This window comes from Orycteropus afer, unplaced genomic scaffold (genome assembly GCF_000298275.1).
Source record: "Orycteropus afer afer isolate SDZICR_OR568_19922 unplaced genomic scaffold, OryAfe1.0 scaffold00244, whole genome shotgun sequence".
Lineage (NCBI taxonomy): Eukaryota > Metazoa > Chordata > Mammalia > Tubulidentata > Orycteropodidae > Orycteropus > Orycteropus afer.
Genome location: NW_006921831.1, coordinates 4,248,919 through 4,268,993, shown reverse-complemented (window position 1 = coordinate 4,268,993; position 20,075 = coordinate 4,248,919). Strand labels below are relative to the sequence as shown.

Sequence of the window (20,075 nt, the reverse complement as noted above, 5' to 3'; positions counted from 1 at the left end):
GGAGTTCCAGTGCTACTATAGGTCTTGGTTGGTGGTGGGTTTGAGTGTGTGGGCCCTGTGTGTGGGGTGGCAGTGGTGGGCAGAGGGCCACTTGGACTGGGGGTAGAGCTGGAAGTGGTGGTGACTTCGTTGGTTAGGGTGACAACTATGTGAGATGTTGGTGTCACTAAGGAGGTTGAGAATGGTGGCACCTGAGTGGATAATGTAGTCTTGGGGTGTGTTGGTGTTGGAAATGTGGTCTTGAAGGCTGTTCCTGAAGGGGGACCCGTGCTGTGTGAAGGTGAATAGGTAGAAACCGTGGGTACAGAGAGTGTGGTGAAGGGAGTGTGAGGCTGGCCGTGGGTGGCAGATGATGTGTGTGCAACTGGGGTCCCAGTACCACTAGTAGTTGGTTTTGGGGTGATGGTGGTGTGAGAGTGTGTCACATTTATGGGAGGTGCTGTTGAGGGAGAGTGTGACACCAGAGAACTAGTGGTTTTTCTGGTTCTGATGGATGTCAGTGGAGGGCTAGTGCTACTGGTGGTCTTGGTCGGTGCTGGGCTTGAGTGTGTGGGCCCTGTGTGTGGGGTGGCAGTGCTGGGCAGAGGGCCACTTGGCCTGGGACTAGAGCTGGAAGCGGTGGTGACTTCATTGGTTGGGGTGACAACTATGTGAGAGGTTGGAGTCACCGAGGAAGTTGAGAATGGTGGCATCTGAGTGGATAATGTGGTCTTGGGGTGTGTTGGTGTTGGAAATGTGGTCTTGAAGGATGTTCCTGATGGGGGACCTGTGCTGTATGAAGCTGAGGTGGTAGATACTGTGGGTATGGAGAGTGTGGTGAAGGGAGTGCGAGTCTGGCTGTGGGTGGTGGAAGAGGTGGTGTGTGCACCTGGGGTCCCAGTGCCACTAGTGGTGGGTTTAGGAGTGATGGTGGTGTGAGAGTGTGTCATGGTTGCAGGAGGAGCTGTCGAGGGAGAGTGTGACACCAGGGAACTAGTGGTTTTCCTGGTGCTAATGGAGGTCAGTGGGGTTCCAGTGCTACTGGTGGTCTTGGTCGGTGGTGGGCTTGAGGGTATGGGGCCTGTGTGTGGGGTGGCAGTGGTGGGCAGAGGGCCACTTGGCCTTGAGGTAGAGATGGAAGGGCCGGTGACTTCTTTGGTTGGGGTGACAAATCTGTGAGAAGTTGGTGTCACCGAGGAGGTTGAAAATGGTGGCACCTGAGTGGATAATGTAGTCTCAGGGTGTGTTGGTGTTGTAAAGGTGGTCTTAAAGGATGTTCCTGAGGGGGGACGTGTGCTGTGTGAAGATGAGGAGGTAGAAACCGTGGGTGTAGAGAGCATGGTGAAAGGAGTGTGAGGCTGGCTGTGGATGGCTGATGATGTGGTGTGTGCAACCGCAGTCCCAGTGCCGCTAGTGGTGGGTTTAGGGGTGATGGTGGTGGAAGAGTATGTCACGGTTGCGGGAGGTGATGTTGAGGGAGAGCGTGATGCCAGGGAACTAGTGGTTTTCCTGGTGCTGATGGAGGTCTGAGGAGTTCCAGTGCTACTGGTGGTCTTAGTCAGTGGTGGGCTTGAGGGTGTGGGCCCTGTGCCTGTGTGTGGGGTGGCAGTGGTGGGGAGAGGGCCACTTGGCCTTGGGGTCAAGGTGGAAGGTCTGGTGACTTCTTTGGTTGGGGTGACAACTCTGTGAGAGGTTGGCGTCACCGAGGAGGTTGAAAATGGTGGCACCCGAGTGGATAGTGTGGTCTCGGGGTGTGTTGCTGTTGGATAGGTCGTCTTGAAGGATGTTCCTGAGGGGGGACCTGTGCTGTGTGAGGATGAGGAGGTAGAAACAGTGGGTGCAGAGAGCGTGGTGAAGGGAGTGTGAGGCTGGCTTTGGGTGGCAGACGTTGTGGTGTGTGCAACTGGGGTCCCAGTGCCACTAGTAGTAGGCTTCGGGGTGATGGTGGTTTGAGAGTGTGTTATGGTTATGGGAGGTGCTGTTGAGGGAGAGCGTGACACCAGGGAACTAGTGGTTTTCCTGGTGCTGATGGAGGTCTGAGGAGTTCCAGTGCTACTGGTGGTCTTGGTCGGTGGTGGGCTTGAGTGGGTGGGCCCTGTGTGTGGGGTGGCAGTGGTGGGGAGAGGACCACTTGGCCTGGGGGTAGAGGTGGAAGGGGTGGTGACTTCATTGGTTGGGGTGACAACTATGTGAGAGGTTGGTGTCACCGAGGAGGTTGAGAATGGTGGCACCTGAGTGGATAATGTAGTCTCGGGGTGTGTTGGTTTTGGAAAGGTGGTCTTGAGGGATGTTCCTGAGGGGGGACCCGTGCTGTGTGAAGATGAGGAGGTAGAAACTGTGGGTGCAGGGACCGTGGTGAAAGGAGTGTGAGCCTGGCTGTGGGTGGCAGTAGAGGTGGTGTGTGCAACCGGGGTCACAGTGCCACTAATGGTGGGCTTCCGGGTGATTGTGGTGTGAGAGTGTGTCACGGTTGCGGGAGGTGCTGTCGAGGTAGAGTGTGACACCAAGGAACTAGTGGTTTTTCTGGTGCTGATGGAGGTCAGTGGGGTTCCAGTGCTACTGGTGGTCTTGGCCGGTGGTGGGCTTGAGGGTGTGGGCCCTGTGCCTGTGTGTGGGGTGGCTGTGGTGGGGAGAGGGCCACTTGGCCTGGGGGTAGAGGTGGAAGGGCTGGTGACTTCTTTGGTTGGGGTGACAAATCTGTGAGAGGTCGGCGTCACCGAGGAGGTTGAAAATGGTGGCACCCAAGTGGATAGTGTGGTCTCGGGGTTTGTTGGTGTTGAAAAGGTGGTCTTGAACGATGTTCCTGAGGGGGGACCCGTGCTGTGTGAAGATGAGGAGGTAGAAACTGTGGGTACAGAGAGTGTGGTGAAGGGAGTGTGAGTCTGGCTGTGGGTGGCGGAAGAGGTGGTGTGTGCAACCGGGGTCCCAGTGCTTCTAGTAGTGGGCTTCGGGGTGATGGTTGTGGGAGAGTGTGTCACGGTTGCGGGAGGTGCTGTTGGGGGAGAGTGTGACACCAGGGAACTAGTGGTTTTCCTGGTGCTGATGGAGGTCAGTGGGGTTGCAATGCTACTGGTGGTTTTGGCCGGTGGTGGGCTTGAGGGTGTGTGGCCTGTGTATGGGGTGGTAGTGGTAGGCAGAGGGCCACTTGGCCTGGGGATGGAGGTGGTCGGCCCAGTGACTTCTTTGGTTGGGGTGACAACTCTGTGAGAGGTTAGTGTCACTGAGGAGGATGAAAATGGTGGCACCCGAGTGGAAAGTGTGGTCTCGGGGGTCGTTGTGCCTGTTGTCTTCGTTGGTTTGGATAGTGCTGCAGGAGACATGGTTGCTGTCAGTGTTCTTCTCTGTGTCCTTCCTCCCACCTGACCCTGCATCCTTGTGTGTGTTTCCCTGTGATCTTGGGGCCTGTTCTTTTCTGGTCCCAACATCTGTCCCCTCCTGCCGGTCACTGGCTCTTCTACTCCTGCACGCTGTTATTGTTACCTGTCCTCTCTCTTGGTCCTTGTCTCCCTTTCTTTGAGACAGGTTAGGGCCCTGCTTGCTCCCTCTTTGAGGTGCACCTTCTCTGACTGTCTGAACCTCTTTCTGGTGGAACTGCTGTCATAGGGACCCATGTCCCATCCCTTCTGATCTCTTGGGTCCTTCTCTGCCCCAGCCCATCCTCCATTGTTGTGGCCTGCCTCCTCAGCTCATGGCATCTGGACAGCATGTGTGGCTCCACGCTGGTCCCCTTTCTCACAGTTGTTGCTTCCCCTGAAGCCCCCCTGGGCCGGCTCCGGGGCCATGGCTGAAGTTGCTGGTGGAGCTGGTGCCCAGCTGAGGCCTCAGTGCAGCAGGTGGCATTGTGCTCGTGTGGGACTGGGTCCTGTTGCTGGGTTGTGGGCATTGCTAGGGGACGAGTGTCCAAGGTAGGGGCTTATCTGTGCATGGCCCCAAGGCCCCATTCTACTGTGTGCTCTTGAGGCAGCTTGGCCAGTTGCCATGGGGCCTGCTTGTCATGCAGTGTTGGGGTGCTGGGTGGATATGTGGACTGCTTGGACTCACCTGGCAGTGTCCCCGAGGTCCCTTCCAACGTCACTGTAGTTGCTGTAAGTGGTGTGGTGTGCGCTGTGGCCTGAGCTGTGGTCTGTGTGACCATGGTGGGGGGAGACGTTGGCTGGCTTGTGGCATGGGTCACTGTGGGCACCGTAGATGTGGGTCTTGGAGCTGATGTGGCCCTCAGGGTGATGGCTGTAGTGCTTTGAGGTGGTTCTGCAGAGGAGAGCCCACACTGTGACAGTGAACACACCCCAACACAGTCCACTGTCACCCAACATCACCCCCAACACACTGCAGTGCCTCCCAGTGCACCCCCAACGCTTCCTCCAAGGCTACCCTGAGGCCTTGTCACCATTTCCCTAGTCAGGGCTGAAGGTCCAGCCTGTGGCCTAGAGCCTCCTGGTTTGAGAAGCCCTCCCTGCTGGCCATGTTAGCATGGGACTGGCCAGCCGCCTGACCTCAGGAGTTGGGCAGTGACCTTGTGGGAACCGCCTATGCCTCCCTGGTTGCCCTCAGTCTCCTCATGGCCCCAGGCCTGGGGGTTCTGCTGTGTGGGCCTAGCGATGGAGTATCGACCCCCAGCCTGGCCTTACAGCAGGCATACTTGGACACCCTCCAGCTTTGGGGAGCATCCACCTCCCATGGCCAGCTCATCCTGTCAAAAATTTCCTTTCAGGAAACCACCAGTCCCCCCACCCCAACAAAGTGGCGGCTACCCAGAAGGCAGGGGAGACAGCGGGCTTCTCGGAGGGGAGGGCAGGAGTGCCCTCCTGCCTTCGGAGCTCGGCCTTGTTGCCCTGGCTGCCGTCGCTGGCGACTCACACACGGCACCCGCATGGTATCTTTGGCCGGCCAGTAGGGTGAGTCCCGTGGCTGCGCCTTCGGCCTATGTCTACCCCTGGCGGGCCCCTCACCCAGCATCCACATGTGGTGCCGCGCACCTGCGCAGCCCAGGTGCATGCCCAGCCCTCCCCCTGCCCGCGGGGCTGCATGGGTAGCAGGGAAGGGTTCTGAGGCTCCGCTGGTCCTGGGGGTCCAGCTGAGCCAGGGGAGAGCTCCCGGGAGCGAGCCCCACCCCTGTGTCACCTGGGCACCTAGCGCGCTTGCAATCACCTGTGATGGGCGGTGACGGTGTCGTGGGCAGGGCTGCAAGGGAAGGGAACTGGTCAGTTTGCGGCGGAAGGGACTGCCCTGCTCCTCCGCAGCCTGCCCGGGGCCCCTCTGCCTCTCCCCTCCAGCCTCTCCAGCCTCTCTCCGGCCCCTGTGTACCCGCTGGAGTGCCCCTCCCATGCGGCCGCGAGAGAGCGCTGTGGGGCTGCACCCAAAGCCACTTGTGGCAGCTGCAACCTTCCCTGGTGGTGGGAGGTGGTTCGCGGAGGACGACCCTTTGCAGCCCAGACACGGCGGCTGTGAGTGGGAGCAGCTGGGTGGGGCCGGGAGAGGAGGACGAGACCACAGTGTCCCTTGTGGGGTTGCCTGCCCAGTGCCTGCTGGGCACTGACCAGGCAGGTCTACGTTACTCACCACATGGCACGCATGCATTCGTCGCGGGGTCGAAGTACTCGTTCTGGGAGCAGTTATAGCAGCCTAAGGCAGAGAACACCAGTGTTGGGGGTGCAGGGCCAGTGCGCGCCCCTCCCCGCCCTCCTGCCTCCTGTCCTGCCTCATGCCCAGTTCTGCCCATTCTAGTGGCACCCCACTTCATCTAACTCCAAGGCTCCTGAACTGGCCTAGTTCTGGGCAGCCCTTCGCAGCTGACTTAGCCTCCCCAAGCCACCTGAGCCCCCTACCCCTATGCCCAGCCTGGGTCCTGGTCACCGCCTCCCTTCCTGGGACTGCAAACCCCATCAAGGCCAAGGGCTCCCACAAGAGAGAGCTCCAGCCCAGCCTCTGCTTACAGCACCCCACACAGGCACCCCCATCTCCACTGAGGCTACGCACGCTGACTCATCCCATCCCATCTGGGATCATCCTGCTTGGGCCTCTGCAGAGACCCTCATCCGTCAATCTCGTCACCAGCCGAGCTAGGGCAGCTCACACCCTCCTGTGCTGGGACCAGCCCTCCGAGCAGAGGCCACAGGCCTGGCCAAGGCCCTGCACTGCGGCCTGGCCCTGTGTCTGTTCCTGCTCCTCGCCCCCTTGCCCTGGCCCTTGGAGGCTCTGTGGCCCCAGACTCACTCCTGCCACAGGGTCTTTGCACCAGCCGTCGCTGCTGCCTGGGTCTCCCGCTTCCCGCCCTCATCCTTCTGGTGCCTGCTGACCCCTGCTTGAAGCGGAAGCCTGCCCCTGCCTGCCCGGCCTCCCTCTTGCCCACCACCCTGGAGGGGCTCTGTTTCTCCAGCCATGACTACAATTTGTGTTCAGACCTCACTCCTTGCCCTGGAGGACAGGGCTGGATGCTTTGCTCACAGTCCTCTCGGTAACCCAGGGCAGGCCAGTGCCCACATGAGAAAAGGGGATGCTGGCTGACCAGACGTGTCGCGCCTCGTACCCTCAATGTTGACGTGCGGGTAACTCTGCAGGTGGTTGGGGCACAGGCAGGGCTGGTAGTGCCACGTGCAGCTGGCCTCCTGTGTATACTGGTACTCACTGCTTCCACTCACGCTCGTGTGGCTGTTGAAGAAGTCACAGTACACAGCTGGGAAGGAAGCAAGGATGCCGGTGGTCACTTGAGGTGCTCTTGGCCCTGCCTGAGCTGGGCTGAAGGATGCTGCTCTGGCCCTTGGGCAGCCCGGGCCCAAGGCAGGGCAAGGAGCCCACACGAGAATGTGAGGGGCAGGGCCCCTTTCAGAGCACCCCTGAGGGGCCCTGGCACCCTGGCATGGCAGGAGTGACACACCTTGGCCACGCGCTCCCACCCGCTCCAAGACACTCACGGCAAAAGTCAGGGGCCCTCCAGTCCACGCATACGCCCTTGTCCAGGCAGGCCTTGGCGTAAGCGGCCACGGCGTCACACAGACACTCACAGTCCCCACCTGTGTCACACCCACATGTGTCGCGCACACAGGCTTCATAGTAGGGTATGCGGTACACCTGTGGGTGAGTGTTGAGTTTTTGTGAGGAGGGTGTGTGTCACCCACTCCTCCCAGTGCACTGTGAGCCACTCACGGGAGCTTGATGCCCAAGAAAGACCCTGTGCTCCTGGCCCTGCTCAGGGTGGCCACAGAGAACTCCCCCCAGGCTCACGCCCAGTGCTCTCCAGCCTGCACCGGACTTCTGGCACCTCGCTTGCCTGGAGAGGCCACTTGGCGGGCCCCCTGCAGTGCTCTTGTCTGAGGGAGCCCCTGGTGTTTGGTGGGGATGCTGCTGAACACCCTACAAGGTAGAGAACGTCCCTACTGCAGGGCGCTTTGGCATCTGTGAGACACGGCGTAGGGCCCAGGACTAAAGTGTTCCGGGTACCCTCTGTTTCGTCTCCACCTTTTCCTCCCAGCATGCACCTTGCCTTTGCTCACCTGTGCCCCCCACCAGCCTCTGAGCCCCATGGTGGACTGCTGCCCACCTTGGGGATGGGACACCTAACCACTGGGTATTGGTGGGAGTGAGTGTGGCAGTGAGAATGCGCCCGTGCCAGACACCCGACGTGCGTCGGCTCTCGGGCGCCTGCTGGGGGTGCAATCCTCTCGTGGTGGGGGGCTGGGCTTGGGATCCCCTCCTCAGTCCCTCTCCCCACCCCGGCCGCGTCCTGCCCCACCTGGCTGTGGCAGGCCGCGAATGTTTGGCTGTTGATGATACTGCACTTGCGCTCGGCCCAGGAGCGGCGGAAGGAGTTGAGGCTGCAGGGGTCCTGCACGAAGCTCACGTCTCCACACAGCGGGCTCTCCTTCCACGAGTTCACGAACTCCAGCTCGCTGGACGCCACATACTTGCTGCGCGTCTCAAAGTCGTCCTTCATGTTCCCGTTGTAGTTTCCGCACAAGCCACAGAAGGCGTCCTGGGGGCGTGGCGCGGTTCAGGCCCCGTCCCCGGCCCCGCCAGGCCCCGCCCCGCCCGCAGCGCGCTTACCTGCGGGGAGGCGCGCGAGACGCTGACGAAGACCGTCATGTGCTTGTTCCAGGTGAGCGTCAGGTTGTACTTGCCTGCGATGTGGATGTCCAGCACGAGGTTCAGGGAGCCGGGCCGCACCTGGAAGCTCACCTGGGGGTCGTCCCCGCTGACCGTGTAGGTCCTGTCCGCCAGCACGATGGACAGGGCCTGTGGGGCACGGCGGTCAGCGGCTGCCAGTGTGCTGCGCCCGCCCCGCGCACCGGCCCACCATCCCGCAGCTGTCTCCGAGGGGCGCCTGCGCGTCCCTAGGGCCAGCCTGGGGTCCCTCCCTCGGAGCCTGTCGCCGGGGCCCCAGGGGCCCTCGCAAATGCCCGGGGCTGTGGCTCAGGCCTCCAGGAGAAGCCTCTGCCCGGCACGGGGCGCCTCCGGGAGACCGAACCTCCAACGTGTCCTGGGCGCTGAGTGGGCACAGGCCCCCGGCCGGAGAGGAGCCACGCCTGTCAGGACCCCACGGCGCCCGCTAGGCAGCAGCGCAGACACAGGGAGGAGGGTGCAGCAGGGGCCTGAGCCTTGAAGGTGGGACGGTGCTGGCGCTCACCCCCAGGAAGAGCTTGATGGCCCGGGAGCACGTCACGCCCGACTTGCCGCAGATGACGTTCTCCGTGACGACTTTGAATGTGGGCCGCGAGCTGTTGGCGCCACAGCCGTCCTGCGGGGAGGAGAGGGTGCTGGGAGGAGCCCGGGCCGCAGCCCGCCGCCCGCAGCCCGCCCCGGGGCCGGCCGTACCGTGGTCAGCGTGTACTCGCAGTTGCCGTCAAAGACGAAGCGCTGCCCGTCGAAGGTGATGACGTGGCCTTCCCCGTAGAGGCTGCAGGTGGCTGTGCAGTGTGCGCTCTGCTCACAGACCCACTTGCCCCGCTCGCAGATGCTGGGGAGAGGAGGCCGGATGGGTGGGGGCCGGGCCCACGTCCCCGGGGAGGCCAGGGCCCTGGCCGGGTCAGGGTCTCCTGACTTGAGGCGCCCCCTGCCCAGCCCAGCATCCGCCTCAGAGGCCCTGTGGCTCACGGTGCCCCTGGGCCAAGGAACAGGGATGGGCTTACCATGTCTGACAGTCAGTGCTGAGCTCAGCACCCCGGGGGTAGGAGGTGCCAGCGAACTCACAGGGGCAGTCATCGGGGGGCACACACTGCCCGTTGGCATCCTCATATAGGCCCTCAGCACAGACGCAGCCGGGTTCACACTTGGTGGGGACCTGGGGAAGCAGGGCTGCTCTGACTGTGGCGGCCTGGCCTCTGGGCCCCTCCAGGGACCCCCAGCATTACTCTGGGGCTGCACTCACCGCCACTGCCCACCCTTGTTCTGGGACCCCTGCAGGCAGAGGCCTTTCTCTGGGCTGAGCTGCCCCTCCCTCAGGGATCCTGGCCGGGTGCACCTCCACACAAACAGCCGGCCCTGCCCAGGCTGGCGGCGTGTTTGGGACACACACGGGGACACACGCTCCTCCCGCTGCCAGCCGGGCTGCAGGGGTGCTCAGGGTGCTCTCCCAATCCTGAGCCTCCCCCCTTGTCCTGCTCACGGGGCCGGGGCATGGACACAGGGTGCCTGCACTGCCCCCATCTCTCCTGAGGGTTTTGTGGGAATCCTCTCAGGGCACAATGGAGGGGCCTTGGGCCACAGAGGCCTTGGGGGTGTCCACTGGGGTACGTCCACTGTGGGAGGGGGTTCTCCCTGCCAAGCCTTACACAGGCGGTGCCGGTTGCCAGCATCTGGCACGTGGGGGCGCAGGCCGCCCCAAACTTGCTCTCAGAGGACTGGCTGCAGGACTGGAAGGTCTTTGGGGCTGTGCAGGTGGCTGTGGGGGGAGGAGGGAGCCAGTGGTCTGACAAGTTCAGAGGAAGCCACCACCCCCCACGGCCCCAGGTGTGCCTGTCACCAGTGCATACCCAGCAGCATCTGGGGCTTGCCTGGGCAGGTCAGCCGCCCGTTGATGCAATAGCTGCAAAAGAGGTTGTGTGAGCCACCTGGCCCTGGGGTGTGGGGGTGCTCAGGCCGGAGTGCATGGGCCCCACCTGCCGGGTCTCACCAGGTGGCGCCGTCGACGACAGTGGACTGGCCGGCCAGGATGAACTTGTGGCTGTCCAGTTGGCAGGGGCACTGGGCTCTGCGCACACACTCCGCCTTGTGGTTCAAGTAGGTTCCCTCGGGGCAGTTACAGCCATCCACGGGCACTGTGCTGGGGTGGCACTCCAGGGAGCGATCCGACAGTGACAGGCAGGTGCGGTCACAGGCTTGGCTGTCATAGCTGAACGTCCTGTTGCCCGTGCAGGGGACAGCTGCAGGGACATGACAGTGAGGGAGAACCCTGCAGGGGTCGTGGTCAGGGGAGCAGCCAGGGCTGGGGACAATCCTACAGAGCTCCATGCCCCAGGACCCTCAGTCAAGACCCCTTGGAGACCTCCTTCAGGACCTCAGGACTCTCTCAGGACTGCGGGACCCTCTTTGATGACTTCTAAGACCCTCCCTCGACCTTTGAACCGACGCTCAGAATCCCAGGGCCTCCCTTCAGGACCCCCCTCAAAACCCAGAAACCCTCGGGACCTTAAGATCCTCCTTGAGAACTCCTGGAGACCCTGGGGCCTCTGACCATCCCTTGGGACTCTGGGATGTTCCCCCAGGACCCCTGGAGACCCTTGTGATGCTAGGGTCTCCCTGAGACCCCAAGGGGCACTCACTGCAGTTGTCCACGCTGTCCCTCCAGCCCTCGAGCAGGACGCCATGGGAGGCACACAGGTGGGCATAGGAGCCCAGGGCAGCACAGATGTGGGGGAAGGTCTCCTCGTAGTTGCACGCCTGGTACACGCACCTCTGCAGGGGAGTAGCCACTGGGCTGCTGAGGGTGGCTGGGGGCAGCCCACCCTCTGGGGGATGCTGGGAACCCCAGACCCCTGACCCATCCAGGATCCCTGAGGGTGCAGAGATGGGCCACCCAGATGCCCACCTTGTAGAAGGGGTTGGGATTCACCACCGAGTGGCACTTCTCGAACACGGAGCCCTTCTTCACCAACACCGAGCAGTGGCTCTCAGCACACACCTCTGAAGAGACAGGCTGGCGTGGGTCCCCTGCCCCAGGGCACCCTTTCCCCAGGCGTCTCCCTGGCTGCCAGGCAACGACACTCACTGTTGAGCTGGCTCATGGAGCAGGGGTCGGTCTCACGCTCGAGCGCTGCTGGGCAGTTCCCTGCCCGCCACGAGTCCACAAAAAGCGAGGCAGTGCCCTCGGCGATGCCCATGCTGGTGGTGAGGTCGTCAGTCGTGTCCCCGTTGTAGTTACCACAGAGTCCTGGGCCAGCCGGGCCATGAGTGGTGGGTGGGAGGGTGTGCCACCCGTCCCTGCCCCTGTGTGTCCTGCCCCACACGCATCACTATGCCCGCCTTGTTCCTGCCCCACCCCACCTCACGTGCACTAGGTCCAGCCGGGCACTGGGGCCGTGAAGCTCCTCTCTCAGGCATCTCGGACCAGGGAGGGCCCTGGTCGAGAGACTACCAAAGGCTGCACCCCAGTGGGGCTGGCCAGGTTCAGCTGGGGAACCTTGAACTCCCTGGATGTGGACGGTTAGCATAGGGGAGATGATGGGACCTTGTCTCTACCTGGCAGGCCTAGCCAGGTAGGGCCTGGGTTGCGGGCTCACCTCGGGTCTGGCCCCTGAACTGCGGCCCCACGGTGACATATGCCTGGAACACAGGGCGCAGCTGGACCAGGAGCTCCAGGCCGAACTGCGTGGCCATCTGCAGGTGGGTGGACGTCTGTCTGAAGATGGTGAAGTTGCCTAGAAGGACGACAGCTCAGTGTTTGTCTGCCCCACAGCCTGCAGCTCCCAGAGGCTCAGTCCAGGGGGACGAGAACATACGAGTGATATATGGGAGCCACTTGACGTCGCCGTTGTTGGTGATCACTTCGTCTTGGGAAATCACAACCTTGTCCTGGAGAGAGGTGGACCACGTCAGGGGGGCCAGGAGCGGGGTGGAGGCTGGGGCCGCTCCCGGATGTGCCGGACAAGGCCCGGGGCAGGATGCAGCCGGCCAGGATGGTGACAGCACGTACCTGGCCCGACAGGTAGATGATCGCGACAAGGGACGTCTCGGAGTGCGAGTAACCAGACTTGTCGTACACGGCCATGAGGGAGCCCCCGTCAGGGAGCTGGCGGCTCTGGGGAGGGGCGGCTCAGTTCAGATTCGAGGCTCCGGGATGCCTCCCTTACCCCTCTGCCCTCCTCTGCTGCCTCAGAGCTCAGGGGCTCCAGACGGCCTAGGCTACCTGCAGGAGGATGTAGGTGCAGGTTCCATGGAAGCGGTAGGGCCTGGCGTCGAATGTGGTGACGAAGGAGCCGCCCTCCAGGGAGCAGCGGCCAGGGCAGGGCCTCTCTGTGCACTTCCAGAGGCCCTCGGTGCACCGGCTGGGGTGGGAGAGGGGACCCAGGCCAGAGAGGAGTTAAAGCCAATGGCCCTGCTGGCATGGCCCTCCCCACCCTCCCTGGCTCCTCTGCAGCCCGCTATGTTCCCCTACTTCCCCGCCTGGCTTCCCGCCCCCACACTGCCCGCTGGCTGCCCCAGCACGAACCATGTCCTGCAGGCCGATGATGTAACCTCCCCGGGGGCGTAGACCACCCCATTGAGGATGCAGGGACACCGGGTGACCGGCACGCAAGTCTGGTTTTTGGAAAGGTCATCCAGGACCGTCCCTGCAGGAGAGGGGCTTCCTGGGGCTGCGCGGTGCCAGTGCCCTGCCGCTGGGCAGCGCCCCCACCAGGGTCACCCAGTCCTCCAGAGCCACCCCCGGCCCTGTGATCTCATGCTGCAGCCCACATCGTGGGCCCCACAGTGTGCCCTGACCCATGCCGCTGCTCTTGCCGAGTGGCAGACCCCAGGAGGGGCCGTGGCCTGTGAGGACCGCTCAAACCCCACCTCCTCCGCAGCCCTTCGCTGCGGGGACGGGGTCTTTGCTGCCCCTTCTTGGCTTGTCTGCGAGTCTCGGGAGCAAGGTCCCAGGGAGCAGGTGGTAGAGGCTCTCACCTTTGGGACAGAAGCAACCAAAGGTGCAGAAGCCGGGGCTGCTGTGCCGGGGGTTGGAACAGGTTCTGACGGAGGCGGTGCCACATTCCTTGTACACCTGATTGGCCGGGCACTGCCCCACAGCTGCGGCACATGAGGGGGGGCACAGGGCGTGAGAGGGCGGGGCTGCTGTGCAGGCCCCAGGCCCAGGAGGGGCTGCACAGTCAGGAGGAGCGGGGGCGTTCCGGCCCGGAGACCCGGGCCTAGGGCCCTCAGCCCCCTCCCTCCCAGGACTCACAGCAGAGGCCTGGCTTCCGCCAGCTGCTGACCGCCTGGCCGGCCATGCTGCACTGGCGGGAGAACTCGGAGAGCGTGGCGCAGCTGCAGTTGCGCTGGCCAGGCTGGGCGCACGCTGCCGTGTCGGCCTCACAGCTCTGCACAAACGGCTCCCGGGAAACGTTGCACGCGGGGGATACCAGGCTCAGCAGCTGGGCGCAGGTCCGGGCCTGGGCAGAAGGTTGCACTGCGTCATGGAGGCCCGTCCGCCCACGCGCTGCGGGGCATCTGGGACTGGCTCCGCGGGGTCCCCGCCCACCCCTGCACCTACGTGCTCTCTCTGTGGGGCCCGGGGCCGGGGGATGGCCTCATAGGCACAGATCTCGTTGGGGTCGTCGAGTTTCTGGAGAGCGGCGTATTTGTGGGGTTCCAGGAGCTTGCCTGAGGGCACAGAACGGGGTCAGCCCCGCGGGGGCAGGGCCGTGCCATCCGCGCCGCCCGCCTGCGCCACCTACCGTCCTCGTTCAGGAACTCGTTGGTCTTCTCACCGTCGAAGTTCCCACACAACCCGCACATCTTGCCCATGTTCTTCCTCTCCACCAGGACCTGCGGACGGCCAACACTGCCTGGCACCCGCGGCGCCTCCCGCTGGGGGACGTGGCGGGGAGGGGCGTGACCGGGCGGGGAGGGGAGGCCCTGGGGGCCTGGCTGCTTGCTCAGTAGTCCTCCTCATTTCCAAGTGGCAAAACGGAGGCCCCAACCAAGCCCAGATAGGCCGGTTCCTGGCCAGGGGTCCGCAGGAAGGGCCTGGCCCCTGGAATCCCAGCTGCGTGCACCCCCAGCCCCGCCCGTCAGCCCTGCTGTCCTTACCATGAGGTGGCCGTCGGGACCCCAGAGCACCTCCAGTTCCAGCTCCAGCTGCTTGGCCACTAGCCGTGTGTTCTGGCCAAAGGGCGTGATCTGGAGCCCGTTGCTGGTGTAGGGCAGGCTGACCAACCTGGGGGAGAGCGGCTCAGCCTGGCTGCCCGGCCCGCGCCCCTCCAGCCCGGGTGCCCAAGGCCACACCCCGCACCCTGGCTTGCCCTTGGGCCCAGTGCACACTGTACCCCACATCCTTGATGGAGACTACACCGTTCTGCACCGTGACCACAGAGGAACCCATCTCCACAATGATACGGGCCGTCTTCCCGTCAGGCCCACGCCGGAGCTGGACGCTGAAGGTGGTGGTGGCGCCCTTGCAGATGGCCGCAAAGATGTAGTTGCACGTTCCCAGGAAGTCGTAGAGGTGGTGGTCAAAGGTAGAGAAGTGGCCAGCCCCCCATGTGGAACACCAGCCCTTGTCCTCTGCTGCAGAGAAAGCTCAGGGTCACTTGGCCCTTTCCTGCTTGCCAGCCAGCTGTGACCCCTGGGTGGTGGTGCCAGGCCTGCCACCCACGCCGACCCGCTCTGGGCCAGGGTCTGCCTCACCTGTGTTAGAGGGGCGAAGACTGCTCTCGTCGTCCAAGGTGTCACCAATCCCAGGGTCTGTAGGATAGGAAGGTACAGTTCAGGCCCAGGGCACCTCCACAGGCCCAGGGAGACAGAGGTGTCCCTGACAGGCCTGGGCACCTGAGGCCCTGCCCCCACACAGGTGTGGGCCCTGACACTCTTCTGTGACTAGAGCTGCCCATGGAGACCCCAGACCAAGGGGCACTGTGTGAGCCTGGAGCCCACACGCAGGGGCACACCTGGGCTCTGGTACCCTCCCCCACGCCTGTAGGTCCCAAACTGGTGCTCTGGGCAGGACAGGCCAGCCACAGGGGCCTCACCTGTGAGTGAGGGGTCCTTCAGCCTGCGCAGGCCTGGGTCAGCGAAGGAGGTGTCACTCAGACCTGTGTGGGTGGACCAGGTCAGTGCCGGGGCCTCCCCACCTCTGCACAGGGCCACAAGGCTCCTCCTGTCTGCTGCCCTACTGTGGCCTGAAGTCAAGCATCCGGTGTGTTCCGTGTGGGAGCACTCAGGCCGGGGAGCAGGACTGGGGCCTGGGCCTTCGCAGATCTGGGTTGGTCCCTGCTCTCGGCCACTCATTCGTCCGTTCATTGGCTCAGCATGTCTGACCAACCATGGGCCAGTGCTGGGATACAGAGGTGAGAAAGGGAGCCCAGCTACCCGCTCCCAAGGGGCCCGTTCCAGTACACATACGTGTGTGCACACAAGCTTGTGCACCCACAGGAATCACGGGTGCCCAGGAGACCTGGTGGGGTGGCTCATGACCCCACGTAGCCCTCAAGTGGGAGTCGGTCACTGTCCCCTGCTGCCCGGTTGGGTGGTGTTTCAGGGGACCTGGCTCTCCCCTTCCTCTGGAACCCGACACCCCAGCCCTGCTTCCTCGAGTGCTCATCTGGTTGTGGACGGCGCCCCTGCCCTGGGGCTCCTGGGGGCCCTGTTGAGGTCTGAGTACCGAGCAGGCAGGGCCCACACCTCAGCCCCTTGGGCATTTTCAGCAGGAGCTTGTCCTGTTTGTGGGTGGCCTGGGCCCAGTGTGGACACTTCAGGGTCCCCTTGGACCCCTGAGGTTTATCTTGCTCAGCTGCCCCTGGTCCCCCCCGGCCCAGGCTGTGTGTGTGTGTGTGTGTGTGTGTGTGTGTGTTTGTGGTGGGTGCTGCCTTGAATGGGGCCTGAGCCTGGTGACCACTTGCCACTCACTCACAGCCTTGCCCGCTCCCAGGGTCCCAGCAGGTGGAGGGGCCTTTCCTTCCCAGGTGCACCTGTGGGCTCAGAAGCTCACCCCACCCCCACCCACCTGGTCCGGCCGGGTGGGGACAGGGTGGGACACAGAATGGCAGGGGTGGGTGGAGTCCTGATGTGTCCCCTTCCCACCACCCTCCCTGTCTGTCTCCCCACCTTCGGGGGGAGGTACCACTGGCCCCTCTGTCTCCCCCCTTCTATGCCCTCACCACCCCAGCCCCCACCCCCATGCCTGTAGACTCAGGGACTCACAGGCCAAGTCCCGCCCCATTCTCTGTGCTTAGCCCACTCCACCCCACCCCCACTGGGTCTCTCTGGGGTCCCCACTGGGCAAGGGGCTCCCCGCAGTGAGCTGCTCCTTTTCATGCCCCTCCCCAGTCCTGCTGTGCACTGCCCAACCCCTCCCCACAGCAGCCAGGGTACCCCTGGCCCCAGGGCTGCTTCTGCTGCTCTAAGGAGGGACTGTGGGGCTGGCCCACAGCGGTGCCATGTGGCCTCCAGGGCAGGCTGTCTGCCACCCCCAGCCCCGGGCTGACCATGGGTGTCATGCACTGTTCCTCTGGCACGGTTGGCAGGCCGCTGTCCCTGCCCTCTCGGAGTTTAGCCCTGGCCAGGCTCCCCCATAGCCAGGCCCGCTCCTGGCCCCCAGCCCCCCGGCCAGTTGAACCGGTGGCCCCAGGAGGCTAACTGGCTTCTTCCCACCTTCCCTGCCCCGTGCAGTTAGAACTCAGTTTGCTGTGATGGACGGACAGAGGGACAGAAGATGGCCCTGCCCCCAGGCGTGCAGCACTGAGCGCTCAGATCCCAGGCTGCCAGCCTGTTACCTGCTCTCGGGGTCCCAGCCCTCACCGTACCTCCCAGCCCACTCCCAGCACACAGCTGGCTCTGGGACCCGCTCACCCTCTCCCTCACCCTGGCCCCGGGGTCTTTGAGCTCCCAGGGCTAGGGAGGGGACCCAGGGAGATGGCCTGAGCACCATCCCCAGGACCTGGCTCCATTGAAAGACAGGCCGTGGGCTGGAGAGTCCAGACCAGGAGGGCCCTCAGATCCCCCCTCTATGGAAAGGCAGTGCCTGAGTGGTGATGGAAGGGCTTTGTAGGAGAGAAGGGGGCTGGACTCAGCCGGGAGGGGCTGGGTGAGCCCCACAGCCCCCGAGTGCCTTGGCCCAGGAAAGGCTAACTGTGCTTCCTAACCATGCCAGCTCCTACAGGGCTCCTGAGGGCGAGAGAGGGTCATGTGTCCGGGCTGGGGGGCACAGAGAGCCCTGGGCACTCAGGCAGGTCAGGTAGACCAGACACCGAGGGCCTGGCGCTCCATCAGTGACAGGGGCTTCATGGAGAACCTTGGGCTGGCTGGCAACCCAGTGCCCCAATGGGGAGGACACAAGCGGCACTGGGATCCGTGTGTGGGATGGGGCAGTGGGCTCTGGGGACGCGTGGGGTGATCCAGCCCCCCTGAGCTGACAGGAGCCCACACTCCTCCCCTACGTCCTCACAGGGGATGACGTAAGGGGTGACCGTGTCCCCTACTTCACAGTCGGGACACTGAGGTCCATTTTGCAGCTGGCCCCGCTCGCACCTCTGCCCGGGTCTTGCTCCAGGCCGTGGGGCTCCCTGCCTGGGGGTGTAGGGGTTCTCGCTCCTGTGACTGGCGCACCCCCCGGCTACCTCTCTGTGGGCCCTGGGCTGAAACTGAGTGAATGTCCATGTGTGGGCTGCAGGCATCAGGCTGTCCCACTGCCCCAGCCTCCCGGGCCTCACTGTGCCCCACTACTGTTGAAAAGACTGTGCCCACGGCCACTGCCCGGTCCCGCCAAGCTCCCTTACTCCCCGGCCACTGTGCCCGGCTCGCTGGGACAGAGGGAACAGGTGCCACTGCCCGGCTGGACTGCCCTGGCTCCTGTGGGAAGGTGTGCATCCAGGAGGGGCTTCCCGGCCTGGGCCCCACCTTCTGCCTCCCATTCATCAATGCCCACGGGGGCTCTAGCCTCCACTGCGTCAGTGAGGTGTGGAGGCCAGGAGACTCCCTGCGAGGGCCCCTGGGCGCGGTCCGGCCCACTCACCGGCGGCGAGCAGGGCTCCCCAGTAGGACAGCAGCAGCAGCAGCTGAAGCCCCAACATGATGCCGCTGTCGCCGAGAAGAGAGGCCACCGCGGGACCGCCCTTCTGCCGCCGGGCACAGGCAGTCCTGCTGCTGCCACCCCTGGAACTCAGTGGCCGTCCGGGCAGACTCCTTATATGGGACACGGCCCTGCCCCTGCCGCGCCCACCCTGCCCTACGCTCTCAGCCCCGTAGCCGCTCAGCTGGCTGGGTGCAGTGGTGGCCAAACAGGATCCTGGATGCTGTATCAGGACATGATGCTGTGGCCTTGTCGGAAAGTCTTGGTGGCAGCCGCCCCGTTATCACTGCCTCCCCGGGGGGCCGGCACACCCCTGTGGGCCCTCAAACACCTCCCGTGTTTGCCCTGTGTGTGCTGGTGCGCTGGCCTGGGGAGTCCTGGAAGGCCCCCTGCCCGGGCCGGCGTGGGCACCTTCAGCCACCGATAGGTGCCTACGTAGGGCTGCCAAGGGCCCCAAGGAGAGGCCTGGGACCCCTCAGCTTTGATACTGTGACAACTCCTGAGGTACCTCCTCACCCAGACCCCAGTACCCCCCAAAGGCTGCAGCTCCCTGTGTCCCCCTCCCTTGCCCCAAGTTGTCTGCCTGAGAGGAAAGGCCCCCATCCAAGGGAGCAGACAGGCATGAGATGAGGCGGTCCAGACCTCTGTTGCCCCAAAGTCCCAGCTGCCCGTTGGATGCTCACCCTGAGCTCAGACCCCTGGTGGGCATCAGTGGTCTCATGTGGTACCCCCTGCCTTGCTCGATCAGAGGAACAAGGGCTTGCAGCCCTGGGGGGTGGGTGGCAGGCAAGCTGGCCCAGTAGGTCCTGTCCCTTGTCCTTGGGTGGGACACATGTGATGATGAGGTTAGAGTAGAGGTGAAGGTCAGGGTGAAAGTGAGGGTGATGACCAGGGTCAGGGGCAGGAGAGGATGAGAGTGAGAGTCAGGGTCAGGGTGAAGCTTAGGGTCAGAGTGAAGGTGAGCATCAGGGTCAGGGAGATAATGAGAACAGAGGAAGAGGGTCAAGGTCAGGCTGAGGTCAGAATCTGGGTCAGGGTGAAGGGCAGGGTAAGGGTCAGAATCTGGGTCAAGGTGACAGGGTGAGGGTTAGAATCTGGGCCAGAGTCATGGTGAAGATGAGTCAGGGTGAGGGTCAGGGTGAGAGTCAGATCTTTCCCTCTGCCCTATCTGGGCCCCGGTGCCCTGGCTGGGGGGCCGGCCTGGTGAACCTGCCCCCCCGTGGGTGGGGGAGAAGACAACAAAGCCATTCCAGCTCAGGGTGCACTTCAGAGGCCCCACCTGCCAACCCGAGCACGTGCTGGGAGCCATGGGGAACTTTCTCCAGACTTGTCCACCGGCTGTGCCACGACAGTGAGGGTGGGTGAGGACACAGGGTTTCAGGGCTGAGGATGATTGTGGTGACACGTGTGGGCTCGACACAGTGGCTGGTGTGGCAAAGAGCCTAGTCCTGTGTCCCTCAAGCTGTCCCAGGGCCGCTGCCATGGTGACCGGGATAGTGACTGCCCCCTGGCCCTCATCCTGGAAGAAAGACCCCTTCCCCATGTCACCGCAGCTCGGTGCCCACCTTCCGCAGATCCTGTCCACAGAGGGAGAGACTCACAGACGCAGGACCCCTGAGTGGTGCCGCGGGGTGCACACCTGCCTCAGGGCTGTCCCCCCACCTTGCACAGCCTGGGGAGAGCCCCCCAAGCAGGATGCATGGGCACCTCCCTGTTGCTCATGAACTGAGTTTGTTTGGGAATTGTCTTCAATTGACGGGAGCCTCCATGCAGGTGGGAAGGCACCCAGAACGTCCCATTGCGCTAGGTGTTCAGTCGTTCTTAGGAGCACCCTTGGTGGTCCCTTGTGAGAGAACAGAGTCCTGGGAGATGGGGACCCTCACCCAGCACAGGTCAAGAGGCG

General features: G+C 63.6%; 1 protein-coding gene across 1 annotated transcript in view; it reads right to left on the bottom strand.

Annotated features, from left to right (window-relative positions):
* Positions 1 to 18,173, bottom strand: part of MUC6 (mucin 6, oligomeric mucus/gel-forming) — a 24,781-nt gene extending 6,608 nt beyond the window's left edge. Inside the window, exons 1-32 of the mRNA XM_042782111.1 lie at positions 18,116 to 18,173; positions 15,135 to 15,197; positions 14,433 to 14,673; positions 14,197 to 14,323; positions 13,842 to 13,932; positions 13,658 to 13,767; positions 13,349 to 13,556; positions 13,072 to 13,194; positions 12,620 to 12,740; positions 12,317 to 12,455; positions 12,104 to 12,208; positions 11,910 to 11,982; positions 11,691 to 11,828; positions 11,180 to 11,341; positions 11,000 to 11,094; positions 10,734 to 10,866; positions 10,085 to 10,334; positions 9,945 to 9,997; positions 9,744 to 9,853; positions 9,102 to 9,253; positions 8,788 to 8,929; positions 8,600 to 8,710; positions 8,020 to 8,208; positions 7,709 to 7,948; positions 6,891 to 7,047; positions 6,506 to 6,652; positions 5,539 to 5,601; positions 5,109 to 5,160; positions 4,021 to 4,227; positions 2,697 to 2,824; positions 1,612 to 2,314; positions 669 to 796 (exon numbers count right to left, since the gene is read on the bottom strand). Coding sequence (XP_042638045.1) covers positions 669 to 796; positions 1,612 to 2,314; positions 2,697 to 2,824; positions 4,021 to 4,227; positions 5,109 to 5,160; positions 5,539 to 5,601; positions 6,506 to 6,652; positions 6,891 to 7,047; positions 7,709 to 7,948; positions 8,020 to 8,208; positions 8,600 to 8,710; positions 8,788 to 8,929; positions 9,102 to 9,253; positions 9,744 to 9,853; positions 9,945 to 9,997; positions 10,085 to 10,334; positions 10,734 to 10,866; positions 11,000 to 11,094; positions 11,180 to 11,341; positions 11,691 to 11,828; positions 11,910 to 11,982; positions 12,104 to 12,208; positions 12,317 to 12,455; positions 12,620 to 12,740; positions 13,072 to 13,194; positions 13,349 to 13,556; positions 13,658 to 13,767; positions 13,842 to 13,932; positions 14,197 to 14,323; positions 14,433 to 14,673; positions 15,135 to 15,197; positions 18,116 to 18,173 — 4,819 coding nt within the window. The remainder of the gene's footprint in view (positions 1 to 668; positions 797 to 1,611; positions 2,315 to 2,696; positions 2,825 to 4,020; positions 4,228 to 5,108; positions 5,161 to 5,538; positions 5,602 to 6,505; positions 6,653 to 6,890; positions 7,048 to 7,708; positions 7,949 to 8,019; positions 8,209 to 8,599; positions 8,711 to 8,787; positions 8,930 to 9,101; positions 9,254 to 9,743; positions 9,854 to 9,944; positions 9,998 to 10,084; positions 10,335 to 10,733; positions 10,867 to 10,999; positions 11,095 to 11,179; positions 11,342 to 11,690; positions 11,829 to 11,909; positions 11,983 to 12,103; positions 12,209 to 12,316; positions 12,456 to 12,619; positions 12,741 to 13,071; positions 13,195 to 13,348; positions 13,557 to 13,657; positions 13,768 to 13,841; positions 13,933 to 14,196; positions 14,324 to 14,432; positions 14,674 to 15,134; positions 15,198 to 18,115) is intronic.
* Positions 18,174 to 20,075: the final 1,902 nt, after the last annotated feature.